The sequence below is a fragment of the Centruroides sculpturatus genome, unplaced genomic scaffold (assembly GCF_000671375.1).
Source record: "Centruroides sculpturatus isolate CEXI.00-Female unplaced genomic scaffold, Cexi_2.0 scaffold42, whole genome shotgun sequence".
NCBI classification, from domain to species: domain Eukaryota; kingdom Metazoa; phylum Arthropoda; class Arachnida; order Scorpiones; family Buthidae; genus Centruroides; species Centruroides sculpturatus.
This window is the reverse complement of record NW_019384399.1, coordinates 1,384,479-1,404,843: the sequence shown is the minus strand read 5'-3', so window position 1 is coordinate 1,404,843 and position 20,365 is coordinate 1,384,479. Positions and strand designations below refer to the sequence as shown.

The 20,365-nt window shown below is 29.7% G+C and overlaps 1 protein-coding gene and 1 long non-coding RNA gene across 4 annotated transcripts; both read right to left on the bottom strand.

The window, feature by feature from the left end:
* Positions 1 to 252: 252 nt before the first annotated feature.
* On the bottom strand, positions 253 to 1,412 carry LOC111618602. The gene is made up of 2 exons (XR_002755598.1): positions 828 to 1,412; positions 253 to 539 (listed from the first exon to the last, which is right to left on the bottom strand). It is a non-coding gene; the product is annotated as an uncharacterized LOC111618602 (long non-coding RNA).
* A 213-nt stretch (positions 1,413 to 1,625) lies between these two features.
* Positions 1,626 to 14,297, bottom strand: LOC111618601 (N-acylneuraminate cytidylyltransferase A-like). 3 transcript variants are annotated; one of them, XR_002755597.1, is made up of 6 exons: positions 13,919 to 14,297; positions 11,386 to 11,538; positions 10,926 to 11,078; positions 9,983 to 10,102; positions 2,057 to 2,183; positions 1,626 to 1,768 (listed from the first exon to the last, which is right to left on the bottom strand). XR_002755597.1 is itself a non-coding variant. In XM_023360157.1 (6 exons), exons 1-5 carry the CDS (start codon positions 14,058 to 14,060, stop codon positions 2,063 to 2,065), a joined length of 708 nt encoding a protein of 235 aa, XP_023215925.1. In that variant the 5' UTR covers positions 14,061 to 14,297; the 3' UTR covers positions 1,626 to 1,768; positions 2,057 to 2,062. The 3 variants fall into 3 exon arrangements, 2 of the variants coding, with proteins under 2 accessions (XP_023215925.1, XP_023215926.1); XM_023360157.1 differs by having other exon boundaries at positions 9,964 to 10,102; XM_023360158.1 differs by lacking the exon at positions 13,919 to 14,297 and adding an exon at positions 13,492 to 13,869 and having other exon boundaries at positions 9,964 to 10,102.
* Between the last annotated feature and the right edge of the window lie 6,068 nt (positions 14,298 to 20,365).

Genomic DNA, 20,365 nt, shown 5'->3' with positions numbered 1-20,365 from the left:
TATGTTGTTAAAGGAAAAGTTTGACGTACAGGAGCAAGCCACTACCAATTTGAGGTGGAGAGCATATATTTTAAATTAAAAAAATTAAAAATATGATTAAAAATCGCAAGCTGGCATTATGACGCTGTCACAATAAATATTTGCTCATTTTACATAATTTTTTAATTAGAATAAGTAGTAATAATTAAAATAAATTAATATATTTTTTAGAAAAACAAATTCATAAAATTTAAAGATTTAAACAGTAAATAATACAATTTTTTTCTTTTATAAAATATATATTAGTTTACATCACATATTATGTAACTGCTCAACGTACATGTTTGTTACAGTACAACACAAATAATACAAAAAATATATAAAGTGCATTTCTTGTCTTGTCTTGCTCTTCACCTTTTAAAAGCAGATTTTTTTTTATGATTTTATTTTATTGTAATAAATATAACATCATTAACTTTTATCAGATAAATAACATATTCTGTACTAAGATTTACTTTATGAATCCATTGATTTCCTTTGATCTATTCTAACATCATTCTCTATAAAAAATAATAAGCAAAAATGTTATTGATTATTACAAATGATTGACTATACATGACTTAATGATATATTCAGATACATTTCTTAGTTTTTGGAATTATATTTTCTAACTTTGAATAATAATTATCTAAGTTGATCAATTTAAAATATTATTGATAGTTAAAATGTATTGAAGAGATTAACAAGTTATTACAAGTTATACATCAATTATTTATTTATAAAAACTTATAAAATTATTTTCAGTTTTTGCCTTTATTTTTAATGGATAGTGACAATAAGATACTAACTGTATTTTATAATTTACTTCCTACACCTTTATAACCATATAACTGGACTTGACATTCTGAAATTTTCCAGTCTGATTCTGAATCAATTTCTATGCACATTTCTTTGGGAATTTCTACATAACCACATCTATAAAACATCATGTAATGTTATTTTTTATTAAAAAAATCTATGCAAATATTTATTTAAGCCAAAGTTATTAAAAATGATATCATATAATTAATCCATACAAAACTTTGTATAAAAATACAATATAAATTCAATGAATATTCTAAAATTTAACTATTATAAGACTGTCATATGTATTTAAGACTATTAATATTATATCAGCTATATAATAGATCCTTAAATATATACACATCTTATATTTACAAATTTTAATGAAAATTAATCAAATCTTATATAAAAAATGAAAAAGTAATTAAAAAGAGACAAACAAATTTCATTCTTCTTCTGTAACCCACTTCTGACATACAAAAAGCTATTTTTTAATTAATATAAAGTAAATTTCATTGAGTAATTTTTTTTTTTGAAAAGATTTTGTTTGTTATCCGAATTGTTCATTAACCAATTATCGATTTACCTTAGGTTTTTATGGAAATTTGATTAATTTGTTCCAGAGACTCCGAAAAATAAAAAATATCAGGTCAGTCCATAAGTTCGTGCGCATTTTTTATCTACAAAAAAGGCAACAAAAATTTTAATTAAATCTTATTTCAATCTATAATGTATTCACCATTATTTTGTACAATTTCTTGCCATCTTGACGGTAGCTTTTTAATCCCGTCTTTGNTCACCTTTTAAAAGCAGATTTTTTTTTATGATTTTATTTTATTGTAATAAATATAACATCATTAACTTTTATCAGATAAATAACATATTCTGTACTAAGATTTACTTTATGAATCCATTGATTTCCTTTGATCTATTCTAACATCATTCTCTATAAAAAATAATAAGCAAAAATGTTATTGATTATTACAAATGATTGACTATACATGACTTAATGATATATTCAGATACATTTCTTAGTTTTTGGAATTATATTTTCTAACTTTGAATAATAATTATCTAAGTTGATCAATTTAAAATATTATTGATAGTTAAAATGTATTGAAGAGATTAACAAGTTATTACAAGTTATACATCAATTATTTATTTATAAAAACTTATAAAATTATTTTCAGTTTTTGCCTTTATTTTTAATGGATAGTGACAATAAGATACTAACTGTATTTTATAATTTACTTCCTACACCTTTATAACCATATAACTGGACTTGACATTCTGAAATTTTCCAGTCTGATTCTGAATCAATTTCTATGCACATTTCTTTGGGAATTTCTACATAACCACATCTATAAAACATCATGTAATGTTATTTTTTATTAAAAAAATCTATGCAAATATTTATTTAAGCCAAAGTTATTAAAAATGATATCATATAATTAATCCATACAAAACTTTGTATAAAAATACAATATAAATTCAATGAATATTCTAAAATTTAACTATTATAAGACTGTCATATGTATTTAAGACTATTAATATTATATCAGCTATATAATAGATCCTTAAATATATACACATCTTATATTTACAAATTTTAATGAAAATTAATCAAATCTTATATAAAAAATGAAAAAGTAATTAAAAAGAGACAAACAAATTTCATTCTTCTTCTGTAACCCACTTCTGACATACAAAAAGCTATTTTTTAATTAATATAAAGTAAATTTCATTGAGTAATTTTTTTTTTTGAAAAGATTTTGTTTGTTATCCGAATTGTTCATTAACCAATTATCGATTTACCTTAGGTTTTTATGGAAATTTGATTAATTTGTTCCAGAGACTCCGAAAAATAAAAAATATCAGGTCAGTCCATAAGTTCGTGCGCATTTTTTATCTACAAAAAAGGCAACAAAAATTTTAATTAAATCTTATTTCAATCTATAATGTATTCACCATTATTTTGTACAATTTCTTGCCATCTTGACGGTAGCTTTTTAATCCCGTCTTTGTAAAATGATTTCGGTTTTGAATCAAAATATTCAGAAATAGCCTTTTTTACATTGTTCTCATCCTCAAAAGTTTTTCCTTTTAAAAAATTCTGCAAACTCCGAAAAAGATGATAATCACTGGGAGCAATATCTGGCAAATATGGTGGATGAGGTAAAATTTCCCAGTTGAAGCTTTTGAGTTGAGCAGTTGACGTTGTTGTCAGTTAGCTATTGACAGTTCATGTGGTATCCATTTTCCTAGCTTTGAAACTTTTCCGATTTGTTGTAGATGTCTATGAACAGTTCCATGGGATGAATTTAAACGTTCCGCAATTTCATCAACTGTTAAAGATGGTTCTGCTTCAACTAGTGCAGAGAGAGCATCATCATCAAAGTCAACGGGTCTTCCAGTACGAGCCTTATCCTCCACACTAAAATCATTATTTCTAAATCTTTCAAACCACTTCTGCGCAGTCCTTACACTAATTACAGTTTGATTATGAACAGTATTTAATTTTTTGGCTGCATTTGTAGCATTCTCATCACTTAAAAATAAAAAGTATAAAACACGTCTCTTATATTCATCTGTTACTTCCATTTTAACGAAAATAAACAACTGAAATAATCCCAATTCTGAACAGTATTATATGAATGAGATCCAATTTAACACTTCAGTGTAAAAAGTATCACATTAGACTGGCATTTTTAACAGCAAAACAAGATCATAAAATAGGCATGAACTTATGGACTGACCTGATATATATACTTTTTTACTACGTTTATTTATATACTAGACATATATGCAGTCTTGCATTTTTTTTATTAGTCATGTTTTTTCCGTTTGTGGAGGTTAAAGAATCTGTCCAATGTCGATTGCTTTTCTCTTTTCTTTGGGATTTTTCAGAAGTAATTAATAATATTGTATTTGTACAGATCCCCAACTCCATTAACCTTATTCTGGTTTGGTTGCCACTTGGATAATCATTGTTCTGACATTCCTGGAGTTCTTCTGTCATCAGATCAGTTTCAGGTTCCATTATGAGCTCTAAAATGCTTTTTATTTCTCAGATGTGATTTTCATTACTCCATTATCAGCTTGAGACTTCTTGATATATCTTTCATAGCTACGATTGTGCCTACTGTAGACCTGTTCAAGCCATACTGCCTAGCAACATCAGACATCTTGTGCCCACTTTCTACCTTGGCTATTATCTCTTACTTGGTTTCTACGGTGAGCACAGTTCTTGACACTCCTCTTTTTAAGCTCCATAATATTGTCAGTTTCTTTTTTAAATAAAAAGTTCAGAAAAGCACTTACAAAAATTCAGAGAACAGAAATCAACTAGCCCACAAAAATTATTTAAATGCAAGGCCTGGATGAAATTCGAAATTTGGTATTAAAATGTTAACAAATATCCGATGGGACAGTTAAACTTTCACCTTTCGTAAATAAACCCAGACACAAAACTTAACAAGTGCCCATTGGACAATCTCGCAAAAACTATAAAAAATTATTTGTCAGAAAGGTAAACTAAAAAAAGTTGGAATTACAAGGAGAGTTTCAAAATTCGGAGAGATACTATCCAATCGGTCTCAGATTGAGTGTCGATGTTGACGTCTCCCGCGCTCCAAAAAGATTCAAATTGTTACCTGAAGACAAGGAAAAATCATTCGGTATTCGTTATTTTCCATCGCTTTTTTTATGTTTGTTCAGTAAAGTATTCATTATCTGAATATGTGTTCATTGTCTGATCATAAAAATCTTTCCTGAAAGTGTTTGTTATCTGATTTGTTCGTTAACTGATCACCGACAATACTTAGGTTTTACTGTATATAAAAATATCTAAAATGGAACCCAGATAAAACAAAAATTTGCCTAAATGGAAAAAATTTTTTGGAACAAAGCAATTTTCTATGTTAAATTTTACTGTATGTTGGAAACTTGTCCAATGCAGAAATGGAAGAGAATTTTGGGTATGAAAAATGTAATAATGTAAACCTGAATAAAGCAGAAAATTAATATTCCACTTGTAGACAAATAAGTAAAATCACCTACAGGTGTAACAATCACTTCAGAGTATGATAATCTAAATTCTGAAAATGATTTTCAACCTTTACAGAGAAATGAAGATCATGTGATGAGAACTAGGTCACAAAAGCTCTATTTTTTTTTAAAGTGTACATGAATGTTGAAATCAGTATAGAAATCTATCTATCAGTGGCATGCTGTGACATTTGACAATAGGGAAGCTGTGTTTCTGTAACAAGCCAACTATCAGGGGCAATCAGTTAATTGCGCGTCAGTGATGGTTGAAGACCCATTCATATTTATTTGTTCGATACGCCAGTAAAAACCATAGACTTCTCTAAATGTATTTTTAATATCACAATTACATTCTGAATTGCTAACCATGATAAGGGCTAAAATTAAAAATAAAATTATAAAAACTTGGTGAAATAAAATGTGTGGTGAATATACATACTTGGTACAAAATATTCATTCAATTGTATGAATATACTTTTAAAGAAAATTATAATTAAATGTAGCTTTGTAAAGAAACATACATAAAAATAACATAAAATCTTAAAACTGTTGTAAAAATTAAAAAATTGGACTCGTATCCAGATGTATTTTACTTTTTATTAAATTGTAATTCTGCCAGCCCTTTTCTACAAAGAAATATTATATTTTTAATTGTGTTGGGAATGTCACCTGTGAACATTTTAAACTGTTTTACATATTTGTGCAGAGGCATAGCCTCTAAAGAAAGGTTGTCTCTGCAATGGAAATAGTTGTTCCTGGTGAGTGGACATGGCAAGCAAGATTGGACTCATACCCAGATGTATTTTACGTTTTATTAAACAATCCACTTAGTCAAATAGTTCCCTACCATTGGCTAATGGATGGAATCAGAAACGGTCCTGGTAGGTGTGCAGTGTGTGCATGCACGCAAGCTGCCAAATCCCCAGATACCGATAGTGGTCAATGTCAAATGCCTCTTTCGTCATACCACTAGTATACCTCAAATGACGCGACAGGTTGTAAATTTTAAACATTTTCTCACCATAGCTGTCAAAATCTAAATATGTTAAACTTAATAGTCATTTGTTTTCTAACTAATTCGTTTTAGGACCAGGTATCCATGGAAATTTCCAAAATTTACAACTTTTCAGTCACTCTCATTGAACTGGAAAAATTTCTGTCTTTATTACATCTAATATTACAAAGAAATCAGTCCCCAATATACTCGGCTACAGATTGGTTTAGTTAAGCTTTTGTTTAAGTAAAATTCTGGCCTTTCAGCAGGGTTTTATTTATGTTCCTAATCTCTTAATTATTTAACTACTTGTTAAGTAGAAATAAGTTGAAACTGGTTACTTCGTACTTCAATATTTGTAGTCTTGGGAAAAAAGTGGAAAGACAAATTTTTATGACAACGATACATAAATCATAAATTTAAGGAATATAAATTCTAGGGCTTTTTTTGTACCTTGTGCATCTCATTCATTAAATTTAGTTGTAAATGATGCTGCCAAAGTAACAGTTAATTTTTTAACATTGTACAAGAATTGTACACTTTTTCCTTATAGATGGAACATACTAAATCATAATATCACTAATTTAACATTGAAACTGATAAGTAATACAAGATGGGAGAGCAGAATAAATATATCAAATATTTTAATGGATTTTTTTTAAACTCCTGTCAACTATACAGAACTATCATAAAAACATACCAGTAAATTCCTATCAGTCGGGTTAAGTTATAAATCTACTCATGATTCACATAATCAGGCGAGGGTGGCCAAATATCTGGCAGGCAGCTAACAGCCCAGAACCGGTCCTGGATAGAATCATTGGAAGCGTTATATGATATTTTGGTGTGTAGCTTCCACCAGCTAAACCAGGTGAGGTTGGTGCTCTGTAAAGAGCATGCGTGAATGCGTATAATCTGGTTGCTTGGAAACTGACTTGGTTTCGACAATACAGTGCTTCCATTCCGCCACTGACATTCAAATATACAATAGCAATCTTATTGTTTTTTTCACATGTAGTATAGAAATTTGTAATAAAATACATAATGCAGTTATAATAAAATATTAATTTTAATTAATTTGAAGTACATTAAAATGTGAAAATAATAGTGCAATATGTATTTATATTTTATAAAATACAAGGAAAGCGGTGCTTCCACTGCTTCCAAGGACGGCACGCCACTGCTATCTATCACATCCAAACAAACAAAACAGTGTTTCTACTCAACTTGTACATGCATAATGAGGCTAAATTTTCTTATTTTAATTATTTGTATAAAAAATAACCCTTAATAACATGCAAATAAAATTGAATCAACATGTACTATTATAAATAATATGTGACTGATGTAGAGTAATAAAAACTAACAATTAACCAAAAAAATGGATTAAGAATGGTAATTTTATTATTTGATATAAAAATAATATGAAACTTACATTACTTCTGAAGCTGGAAATATTACTTCAATGAATTGAATTGACTACAACCTTCCACACTTTTCCAACAGTAAAATGTTTAATTTCAGAAATAAAACATTTTTAGCTTCATTTATCTGCAGCTTGGAGATCACTATTAGATAAGAACTTGTCTAGACCAGAAGTCATGCAATTATAATTCAAAAATTTTTCCCAGAAGAATTACATAGATAACCAGCAGGGGCAAGATACTAATAATTTGGGGGGGAGCATATATTTTAAATTAAATATATGATTAAAAATTGCAGCCCAGCATTGTGATGTCATATACATTTGCTCATATACATTTGTATCTTTTTTGTTACCAATAAAATGAATAATAAACAAGATGGCCTTTATTTCCTTATCCTGATGTGACAGAAATATTTTGTTCTTAGTTTAATCATGAGAAATAATATTAAAAAATTATGTACAATAGATCAAGAAAAATTATAAAAGTTAAAATTTATTGTCCTGTGAATTTGTAAAAAGGTGAAAATAAGATAACACAGTAATGTCAATAACTAATCTGAACAGAGTAAATTAACTACAGAAAATCCTCATTAGTTCAAAATTCAAGGTCCAAAATAATCACGACTTCGAATGATCAAGTTTCAAATTATCTGAGATTTACATAGTTCTGTACAATATGCCAAATGCCATGTAAGCTGATGTAATTTATTAAGCAAATGGAATACAGCTACATACACAGAATGCTATTTTCATTAATTAATGATTACCTACAGTTTATTTAAATTACTATTATTAAACAGCACAAGTCTAGTGAGACTCACAAGCAGAATTCCTCTAAATGTAACTCAAAATGTAGTAGTCTAGATCCAGTGGTGATATTCAGCGGGTTCGCACAGGTTCGGCCGAACCCGTTGTTAACATTTTCAAAGTTTTCCGAACCTTGTTAAACACATGTAACATTTCTCAATGGTTTTGATTTTTTAAAAAATATATTAAAATATACGTATTATACTCTGTAACACTACTAAATAGAGCCTTCCGGTGCACCATTTGAGCGGAAAAAAATTGTTAAGGAAAATTTTCTGTTAGCGAACCCTTTGTTAAATATTTCGAATATCACCACTGTCTAGATCCCTATAAATATCTCAATCTGCTACTTATAGCCCAATCTTAGAATCCCAAAACCTACCTGTATTTTATGTGATAAAGGGTAAAAAGGATAGTCCATGGATAAGATGATATTTGAATATGTGTAACTGTAAAAGCAAAGCCACATTGACCAGTTTAGAGTTGTTCTTGGTCTATTGTTCTTTTATAGTATGGAGGCACTTTGATCTAAATGAATGAGTCAATATACTCAAATCACAGTTTGGACAGAATTTTCACTTCAAATTTTAAAGTAGCCATATTTCAAACTAACCAAATTCCTTAACATGTAAATCCCTATATCCATGGCTGGGACTGTATGGTTATGAAAGTATGGTTATAAACTAACAGGATTTTGAACTATCCAAATTCAAATTAACAAGGATTTACTGTATCAAGTATTCAAAAACAAGTTGATTAACATGATAATTTCAAAGATTGACACAAATGATTAATTAGAGTATTAAATTCCTTGAGAAGCCAGATCACAGAATAACTTGGTCTCTGTATAACAGCATTGTGATTAGAATTTCTGATGACAGAGAAAGACACTAGGTTTGGTATTCAAATTATCTTGTTCACTGTCATGTGAGCTCATGAGGATTGTATCCAAGAAGTATTCAAATATCTAGTATACATTTGTGGAAACAAGAAGTTTTTACAATCAAATAGTTCTCAATTCTTGCATTTGAATACTCCCATTTTTAGTTGAGATTTCAATTAATTTAGATTAAGCATAGTAATAAAATTTTTCATAAGCTATATAAAAGTGATTTTACAATAAAAAATGAATGTAGAAATATTACATTTACGTAAAATGTGTTTAAGTTCCTCCTAAGAGGTTTTCCTGCATAAAAAGTCCTGACATTTACCATATGATGTGCGTTAAAATCTCCCACATAAGTTTTCCCTTGTAAGATATTCCAAAATATCAGTCCCACCAACAATATTTTACCCACTTATGATGTATCTTCAACTTAAACTTCTTAATCTTTTTCCTCACAATAACTTTATCACTTAAAAAATAGTAAAGTTTTGGTAAAGTAACTCCAAATGTTCACTATATTGTATATCAAACACCTGCACACCTGAGGTGGTCACTAAATTAGCTGGAGTCTTATTGTTTTGACCATACTCTCTATGCAGTGCTGTCCATTAACTATTGACACCAGTCACTTCTTCACCTGCTGTAGTCAGTGTATCTTACTATTCTACTATGTTACACTATGCTATGTTATCTTGATATTGAAATAAAATTGATTAAACAGATTAAAAAATTACTTTTTTTTACAATTCCTGCATAAGAGGTAAGAGTAAAAAGTTTTTTAAAATGGTTCCTTCAATAACTTCTAACTAGGTTATACTGTATCTGATGTAACTTATTTTAAAGATAAAATAGAAAAAAAATAATAATATTGATACTAAACCTGTTCAAAATGAAAAAATTATTCAGTAACATGCAATTTCAGTTTACACAGTTTTTACTGTATATATTTAAGTATATAATTATTTTAAATTTAATTCTCACTTTCCACCTTGAAAAAGACCTTTTTTGATTAAGTCCACAGAAGAAAAATAAAAATGACCACTTTCCACTAGTTCACCACACCAATCTTGTCTCCTTGGTCTATGACTAGCATCAAAATTAATAGGATATGTACTATTGCCTATATAAAATAATACAATATAAAATTATTATATAAAAATTACATCAATGAGATAAAGTCAATTTATTACTAATATATATTTTATGATTTAACTTGGAAACATGGTTATATACTTGGAATTTAAAAATGTTTATGACCTACTAATCTATAAATTATGTATAAATTGACCAACTAATTAAAAAGTTTGGGCAATAGTGTAATAAACAATTTTTCCAACTTTTTATTTTCTCATCATCAAACAAACTATAACAGTACAGGTATACCTCGAGTTACATCATTCTCGGTTATATGTCGTTTGTCAAAAAATATATGGAAAAATAAAAATCAAATTTAAGTCATTTTATTCGATTTTATGTCTATCCGCCACAAATATTGAAGTCGTAATATCCCTAGAAAAGCGTAAAAGCACATAAAATCATATTAAAATATGTACATTTACATTAAATGTTAATATAATCATCATAAATCCTAGAGAACGAAACATGAAAACATCTGTGTTTCTGTGTTGTTGTCTTATTTAGCGGTCTTTAAATGCTCAATATTGGTGTTTTTAGTGACAAGTAAATTCGGAGACAAGTAAATTCGACTTACGTCATTTTTTGACTTAAGTCACCTCTCCTGGAACCAATTACTGACGTAAGGCGAGGTATACCTGTAGTTACTTTTAAATCATATAAATTAAGAAATAAGTAATTGCTTGATTAAAACTTGCTAGATTACAAAGTGTTTCTTAATAAAACATATTATCACATATTAATTTTAAAACACAAAAAGTTATTTAAAAAAACCTGATTTTAAAATAAAATAAAAAAACTTTTATTACCAAATTCAACTTCTTTCCATTGTAGTTTATGTTGTCTCATGACTGAAAATACTGAATCATATGAAAAATTAATCATCATTTCATATGCAATTGTTAAAAATGATGGATGAAGACATGGAGAAGTGCATTGAATTAATGCTATTATTCCAATTTCTGAAAAAAAATTAAAAATTACAATGAACAGGCACATGTACAGTACATTTATATTTATAAAACATTTTTATTATTAAAAATGATAAATTCAAACATTCTTACAAAACTTAATATTATCATTTTTTAAAATTTTATCTGTAAATTTACATTAAAATGTTAAATGATGTCTTTGAATATCATCTGAAAAACATATTAAATATACAATGTGTATGTCAAAAGAAACCAAAATATTTTGTATACTCTGATAATGTTAAAATACATTAATGTAAAATAATATATTAATACAATAAAACAGATTTAGAAATACCTGGATGATAGCTCAAAAATTCTTGTACACTTTCCAATGAAGAAGAAGTATCTTTTGCTACCTTTTTGGAACGATAATGGATCTGAACATTCCAAGAAGTTGCAATTTGAGCAATATCATCATCATCAGTTGAAACCCATATAGACTGAAACTCTGAAATGTTAAATACATTTTTATAATTCCATTTCATAGATCAATAGAAAATCAACAAACTTATAATAAACTTGATCAACAACATTAAAACAAAATATATATATTATTTTTAAAATGTATTAAAAAATTCTGTCATATATTTCTATGTAACTTAAGTTGCATAAAATATATTATTGAGTGTTATTAATACATTTGTTGTGACTTGGTATATTTATGAGCAAAGTTCCATAATAATCATTTACTGAATGAAGCATGGAATTTATCTTTTATAGTAAGTAAATCAGGCCAACAATTTGATTGCAAAAATATGGCCTATTAAAACATTAAATACATTTGTGATTTTCCTGGGAACATAAGTTCCATACTTTCCACCAGAAATCTTTTAGCTATTACTGTCGGTTGTTAATGCTGTGCGGTACTGAAACACAGTAAAACAATGAATGAGAAACATAAAAAAATGAGATGCTCTTTTCTTATATCCAGGTTTTGTTATTTTAGAAATTGCTTTGCTGTCCTAAACAATTTCAGTTACATCCAAAATGAGTGTGCCAAAGAGAAATGAAACTTATGATTCATACAATGAATGAAAATAAAATTTGTTTTTTTATGGTGAATGATAAATGGTGCAGTTAAATTTGTTTTAATGTCAAATGTTATGTCTTAATATCATCTGAATCTTCAATTACAATGCAATAAATAAATATAATTGTTTTGTAGCATACTTTTATAAGAGACTAGTAGACAGGCCCGGTGTTGCTCGGGCAGAAAGTAATGATAGCGAAGATTAAGATTATTATGTTATAGTCAATCTTACCCGTTTTTAAAGAATGCAAGAATTTGTTCTCTGTTTCCAGACTACAGTGGTACCTCAGGTTACGAACGCCCCAGCATACGAAATTTTCAGGATACGACATGAAATTCGAACATATTTTTGCTCCACGATACGAACAAAAACTCACCATACGACGTTACATTAGTTCGCATTTTTCATTTGTTTTTCTTACTACAGTTATTTTTTTTAATGTATTACTTGGCTTTAATTTGAGTATGTTTTTCGCGTTGGAACGAATTATTTGGTTTTACATGTAATCGTATGGGAAAAGATGATCCACCTTACGACATTTTCATGATACGATCTCAGTTTCGTAACGGATTAATTTCGTATCCTGAGGTACCACTGTAATTAGAGAATTTTTAGATGGGTTAAAAAATGTTCGATTTCCCACAAAAACGAAAATAAACTGCATCTGCACCTGTAAATCTTGCATGTCACTTTATCTTAACACTTCCATTGTTGATACTTCCATTGTTACTTAACACTTCCACTGTCGAAGCCTTAATCCTGTCCCTCTCTCCCAGGGGAAAGAATTTCAAAAAATCCCTTCCTAGTGTGCATCCTCGTGACATACCCTGACAAATTTCAACTCCTAACTGTTTGGGCTCTGCACTGATTATTATTATCAACCCATCTTGATTATATATATAGATTAATAAACTTTATATAAAAGAATAAAAAGGTGATTGGTACTTTTTTTGACTTAAATCACTATAAGTTGTCCAAACCTGATATGATTTATGTGTGAGTAACAATATCTATCACACATATCTTATCATTATTATAGGACAATGAAATGAAATTTTTAAGGAATATGCCAGGAAAAACTAGAAGAGACAGAATGACAAATTTAAGGAATAGAGATGAAGATGGACAGTATAATCAGCTAAACAGAAATGTCAAGAATTAAATGGCTTAGCCATATAAGGGAGAAAAAAAATGAATATTCAAAATGGTTTTTAGAGTTGAAATTTATGAGGAAAGAGACTTACAACTGAAATTAAGTAAAAGGATCAAGAAAGACAGGAAAGGAAAAAAGTGGAAGGACAGAAATAGATGGTAACTACCAGTATTATTTTAAACTAATCTTGGAAGAAATGAGTTAAAGATGAAGCTACCTTTACACATATCACCAGTTGATAGAAATTTTCTTCTTCTCATAACTAGATCAATAACTATAACTATATATACAAATCAAAACTCCAATCTCAAAACTTGATAACTCCAATTCAGAATGTTGTTGACCTGAAGCAGATCTTATGCAAGATAAAAAAAACATTTGTCGATTTTACATTAAATTAAATTATCTACTGGGATTATTAAGTTTTTGATCCGTTTACTCGGTTATACCAGGTGATAGATTATATAATGACATTATGTGTGCTATATTGAATTATATATTTTTCAATACACGATTATAATCAATGCATTATAATTATTAATTACGATTTGGTGTTATGATTGACTTTTATGATGGTATTTTTTTGCCTAATATTCAAAAACGTCGTTGTCTAAATACAAAATAATAAAAATCGTGTAATTTACTTTTGCAGTCTATCATTGGACGTAACACCCAAACTAGAAGAGGAATACCAGACAACAATCGGATATTTTTCTTGGGAATTCCTTTACTTCCACCTCTAGCTAATACTAGCCCTGCAGTATGGATATCGTTGAGATTCGACATGATTACAGCAACTTAACATTACAATTCTGACATTACACAAGCATTGCTAATTATCTCTAGGTTATTTATAGCGTTACTTATGTCAAGAGATGTTAAATTTATCATACTATCTTTATAACATTCGATAAACTTTCCAGCGTTAAAAATTCGAATTCATAAACAAACTTTTATTAAGCAGAAATTTATAAACAAGCGAATCAAAAACCACGTTCCACGCACAGATAAGTCTGCGGTACCACGATAATTAATTTTTCTACTAGAGGCGCTCAAAAAATTTTTGATCATAATAATTAAAAACCAAAATTTAATATAAAAAATTATATTTAACATATTGCAAAATTAAATGATAAAAAATGGTTTTATTTTTATATATAATTTAACAATAATTAGTACACTTTAATTTTGAAATTGCTTAGCGAAAAGTAAGATCGCATTCTCGTGTTGTTTCCGAAATTCTGAACCTAAACAAATTATAAATAAGGATCGCAGATTAAGAATAGCGAGAATATTTGTTTTTTATTAACCGTAAAATGGGCAGGCGCATTTTGTTACTCTTTCCGCCCTATGGGCACTAAGAGAGCCTCTTATAGCAGGCCCACAATGGGGCGACCGGGTGGTGAGGGACGAGGCCCGACATTTCCGAACGGACCACCCCCCCCCCCGAAAATTTCCTGGGGATTCCTTGACCCGTCCGGATTCGATTCCGGGTCCCCCAGAGCGGTAGGCTGCCACCTTGACCGCTCGGCCATCCGACTTGGGCAGGCGCATTATCGCGAAGCAAAAACCAATTTGTAGCCTTGTGAAAACAGGCTGCAACTGTTGATCACAGTCAAGTAGCATTGACAGTGATGCTTTCATGGTTTGTCCTTCAGGAACGAACTCCTGGTGGATTGATTCCATGTTTGTCGAATAATGTGATCAACATGGTTTTTACCTTTAATTTTTGTAGACGCCTCTCCGTGTGTCACCAACAGGCGTCTGTAAAAATTAAAGGCAATTTTACATAATTAAATAAAATTAAATTAAAGGTAAAATTAAACAATTACTTGATAACATTTCCTTTAAAAAAAAAAAAGAAAAAAGCGACACTAAAAACACCAACTACATCAAACGCAAGCAATTTAAGGAATGTTCGTTTGCGCCCTCCTCTCGGCATATCTCCCACATACTGCGTTGCCGTATTCAAACAAACAAACACAGTTTGCAGTTTGCAATAGAAAATCAACTGCGCTTATTTGACTGGATAGTAGGTACACAAACTGACAATGAATTTTAAATATTATTTATTAAGATATTTTTTGGTGGTCGAAAATAAAATTTTATTGATCAGTTATTAAGTAGTGAAAACTTTTATTACACAGTTTGTCGTTTGACGAATGGCAAATTGTCTAGATGAAGATGGTAGCTGTGCCTGAGGTGCACAGAATGTATCTCTTTTTAAAGTTGCTAACTTGCAGAGTTCTCTGATAATCAGAGGCCCCAAGTGCGCACTTTTTGCGTCTATGAGATTGTCCCAGAAAGGCGGGTCACAGTCCCACAAGTTAATGAAGTCTCAACAGATCTCGACTCTTCGCGCTTTCTGATCATCCTCAAACTGTGTGACCCAAATAAAAAGCTTTCTCTTACCCAAGTCTTCAAATCACTTCTCGGTTAAGATGCAGTTCGTCTGCAATTAACCGGACAGTCAGCCGACGATCAATTTGCTATCAGTCGTCTCACACCGTGGATATTGTCAGGGGTTCTGGCTATCGAAAACCGTCCACCACGGGGCTTGTCCTCTACTGACATATTCCAAAGGCGGAAGCATGCAAACCAACCGTATACACACTTTCCCGTTATTGCGTCATTCCATAAACATGTTGCATCATTCCGTACTTCTCTGACGCCGTTTATTTATAACAGAACCTAACGTTAGCTCTTTGATCCATTTTCATTCACTGAAGTGTGCTTCTCATTAATCTGTGTGCTCTTATACATTGATGTGCATTTATTAGGGGCAGACGCGCAGTATGTTGAGCACACCAATCTACGATAGGCAAGACGCCGCGACTTGTTGCTTAAGTTTGTATACATATAAAATGTACAAACATCTGTCAAACTTATCGTCAACCATCGTATATTAAAAAAATAGTTTAATATTGCTAAACCAAGTTGAGACTCTCACACCAAATAGATCCATGCATAGAATCAATAACTGCATTGCCTAAACTACACATCTCATTAGTCCTATTATTCCATTTGGAAAAGGTATTAGTTAATTCCCTGTCATGTCATATTTCGGCTTGTAAAGGGCGCGTCAAGCGCAGCCAGGGCTTGACTGTGCTTGATATATAAACTGAGAAACCGCAGGCACCTTCTCTTCTTTGATCCTTCTCTATACATATAAATATATATAGCAAATAAACGTGTAATGTATTAAAGATTTCTTCACACACAATTCAGTAAGATTCGCGGGAATCTTACATTTCCACTTCTGATTAACAAAGTGAGATGCGTTCCATTGATTTAAATGTAAAAGTGTATGATATGCTTACATTGCAAAAGCTGTGTTATACAGTTGAGGAGTTTTTCCTATCACGTAATGTAAAAATCAATGATTAATTCGACGAGTTAAATTTAGTCAGATAGTTTGGTTTATTTGGTTATGGCAACACGACACATGGGTGACCTGCCGAAAGCGAAATGCTTCAAGAGGTCTTTTAAGTAAAATGGCCCCTATTTAGGTTTTACTAACAGCTGGAACTCGTTTCTGGATTTTTTAATATTTATAATATTTCAAATTTTTCAATTTTTTAAATATTTTTAAATGCACAACGAATAACAAAACCAAAGAAATACAGTAGACCCCCTTATAAAACGGGTTCATAAAATGCGGATTCGTATATAGCGTCAAAAAAATTGCTACCGTATTCGTATAAACACACTAAAAGAAACTCGTAAAATACGGTAAAACGTCATCGCCGACTCGTGTCGCGACAGGATTGGTCGAATCTGGAGTAATAGAGGATATTGCACAAACCGTTCAGTTTAAACGAGCAGTGGGCCTATTAAAAGCCATTTATTATTTAACGGCCAGAAAAATTATATTTATATTAATGATGTCTCCAAAGTTCAGCGAATTTTTAGCAAAAAAATACAGTAATTTATTAGGAAGCACTCGAGCGCTATTCGATGACAAGCTCCACGATGAAAACAAGCTTAAGCAATGGCGTCGTCGAACGATGCACACTCGGTAAGTAATCCTACAATTTTTTGTTTATAGCATAGTTTATATGGATTATTCTCAAAAAAATTATACGTATTTTGGAAATGTTGAGTCGAATTAGTCTAGAATCGATTAATTTTATGGAAGAAAACCTTTCAAACAGCTGTAGTCTGTAAACTGCATACGTGCCGGGCTGTGATTGGCTTATGTATTTAAGGACTCTTAGAACATCAATTTCATAAAGAACGGAACGTATCTACCGTGTTATGGGGGGTCGACTGCATAATATAGAAAAAATAAAATTAAGAATAAATATGATAAAATGCAAATGTATTGTAAAAAATAAAAGTAAAAATGAACAAATACGAATAAAGAATAAAGAAAATAAATATCAAAGAAAAAATGAAAAAGAACAATATACAGAGATGAAAATCTCTGAATTTCTTCTGGTGTCTGTGAAAATAAAATAAAAATAATTAATATTAATGTTTTCATCTACAATATTCAATTATCTAAATAATTTTTAAATCAATAACTTTATTTCCTTCTAAAAATATACTTATATACGAATGAAACGGAAATTATATTGCTCAGAACAATTAATTGGATACTTCCACAGGTCATTTATTATGAATCAAATTTAGAATATTCGTGTACTCATATTCACATAAACTTACTGAATAATTTAATCTCTACTTCCATTCATGCTATTGCTTTCTCTGCATTTAGTGAGCAAAAGTGGCTTTAGACAGAAATTTCTGCTCTGCTCTTCAATCATATTATCTAGTAATCTTGTCTAAATTATAACCTGTTAACCTTTCATGCAATTCCAACTCACTCAACTCAAAACAATTATAACAATTATGAATATAGCAATATACAAATACAGTATGTTTAAGTCTACGTCCAGAAATATGCCAGAGTCGAAGTCTTTACATTTAACTTAATTAATTATAATTTGCACCGAGAATTTCTCTTTGAAACCTTTAATTATTCGAACGAGTTTCTTATTTGAATAAATAACAATAAATTTTGAAAAATCTTTTATTCCAAAAGATGGGCAAGATTCGACACTTGAGAGAATCAAAAAGCATTTTCCAAAATCGTACCCTTCGCAATAAAAAAAAAACCAATAAAAGTTCATTTGTTATGCGTTAATTGAGGAGGAAAAGAAATTTTAGTAATTAATTTTACTTTTTATAATTTGAGAATCCGACGCATGTATAACAACGAAAAAAGAGCCTACCGGTCTGGGATACGGGTTCAAAGAGAGACGGGTCAATAAACCCACAGGGATAATTTGGATGAAGTTCCAGACAGTATATACTTGCGTTTAATTGATAGCTTGGCAAATGTGTTTCTGTGGTTCTGAAAGCAAAACGAAGTCACACCAAATATTAATTGCTTAACAAAATAAATGTTCACATATAAATAAAAATTGTTCATATGATAAGATATTGAACAATATTAATTTTTCTATATCTAGACAGAAATTCTGTCAATTCTGTACATGAGTTTATCAATTAAATGTTGTTTATTTAAACATTGAAGATTTCTTCCTTTTTTTAGATGTGTTTTTTTCTTTAGGACACATCATTACTTCAGATTGTCCGAATACGTAAATTTTTTTTGAATGACTACAACATTTAAAACATTGCATTCAAAAATATTAATTTTTGCCTACTTTTAAATATTATTTGTATATTTTTTATATAGAAAAATTTGTGCCCACTATTAATCGAATGGATAAGACCACTAAATACTGGTAGTCAGTCGTGGGTTCGCTCCTCATTGTCAGGCTGGCCGCATAGAACTTTTCGCGTTTTCTTCAACTTCTAAATATTCCAAACTGTCTAACCTTTAAAAAAAGATACAAGTTTCTGTAAAAGTTCTTGGCAGATCGCCCACGTGCTGCATTGCCTTATCCGATTAATCCAATCCAACTATATAGAAAAAATTCAGATATTTAATTTTGAATTTCATTTATACATCTAAGATTATCTTTGATGTAACGTTGGCTCGTTGGTGTTCAGCAAAAATTGTAGGCGACATTAGTTCAAAAAAAAAAAAAAACTTCATTTCTCTAACGCATACTTCAAACTAAAAAGAATTTCTATAAAATACTAAAGCGAAATTTAAAGAACGAACTAATTAATTACAGTGGGGCATCCAGAGGAAGGCCAAGGGGCTCTAGCACCCGCCAAAGAAAAAAAAAAAAGCAAATTAAAAAATGTTTAGAAAATTGTTTAGTAACTAAAATTTATTTTTTTATTTATATTGTGTCGTGTCTTCTATTTCTATACTAATTATGAATTAGCGATCACATAAGATGGAAATTTCATTGAATTCGTATTAAAAATTTTCTCATCCATTCAACTCGGCTCTCCCCAAAATTAAATCCTGAGTGCGCGACATATTATGGCATAATTTATGTACTTAATGCCCCGAAAATAATACTTATGGGAATATTCCGTAACAAAAATAAAAGCATACAAGCAAATAATTAACAAAAAAACGTAAAAGGATCTTGACAATATATAAATCAGTATCTTGGTCTGAAAAGCTGAGAAAACAATTTTGATATGTTTTTAGGAACAAAACAATAATCAATTAACGAAAAACGTGCTACAGTATTAGGCATACCTAATAATTATTAATTTTTGATATAAACTGCGAAAAATGTACTGTACAGTACTGTACGTCTAATTTTTAAGTTTCATTGTATACCTGATTTAATGCGGATTGCTCCGATCATTTTAATGGTTTCTCATGCATTATTTGTATTCGTAATTTTGCAATGTTCGCTCGTTGCAAAATACTCCATTCATATTACTGTACATTAAATTTCGTTAATATGGAATAAAAATGCCAAATCATTTCCATCTCTTCTGAATAGTCATTATAGTCAAGCAAAACAGAATATTGATTACAGAAGGGATCATTTTTATTTATTCAAAATAAAAAGTTATATAATGATTAATCATTATAAAAATTCGTAAATATTAAAAATAATAAAATCACTGTTCATTTTCGTTTTAAAATAAATTCTTGATTAAAAAAGTTAACAAATCATTCCGTTAGAGGACGTATTCATCTTTCT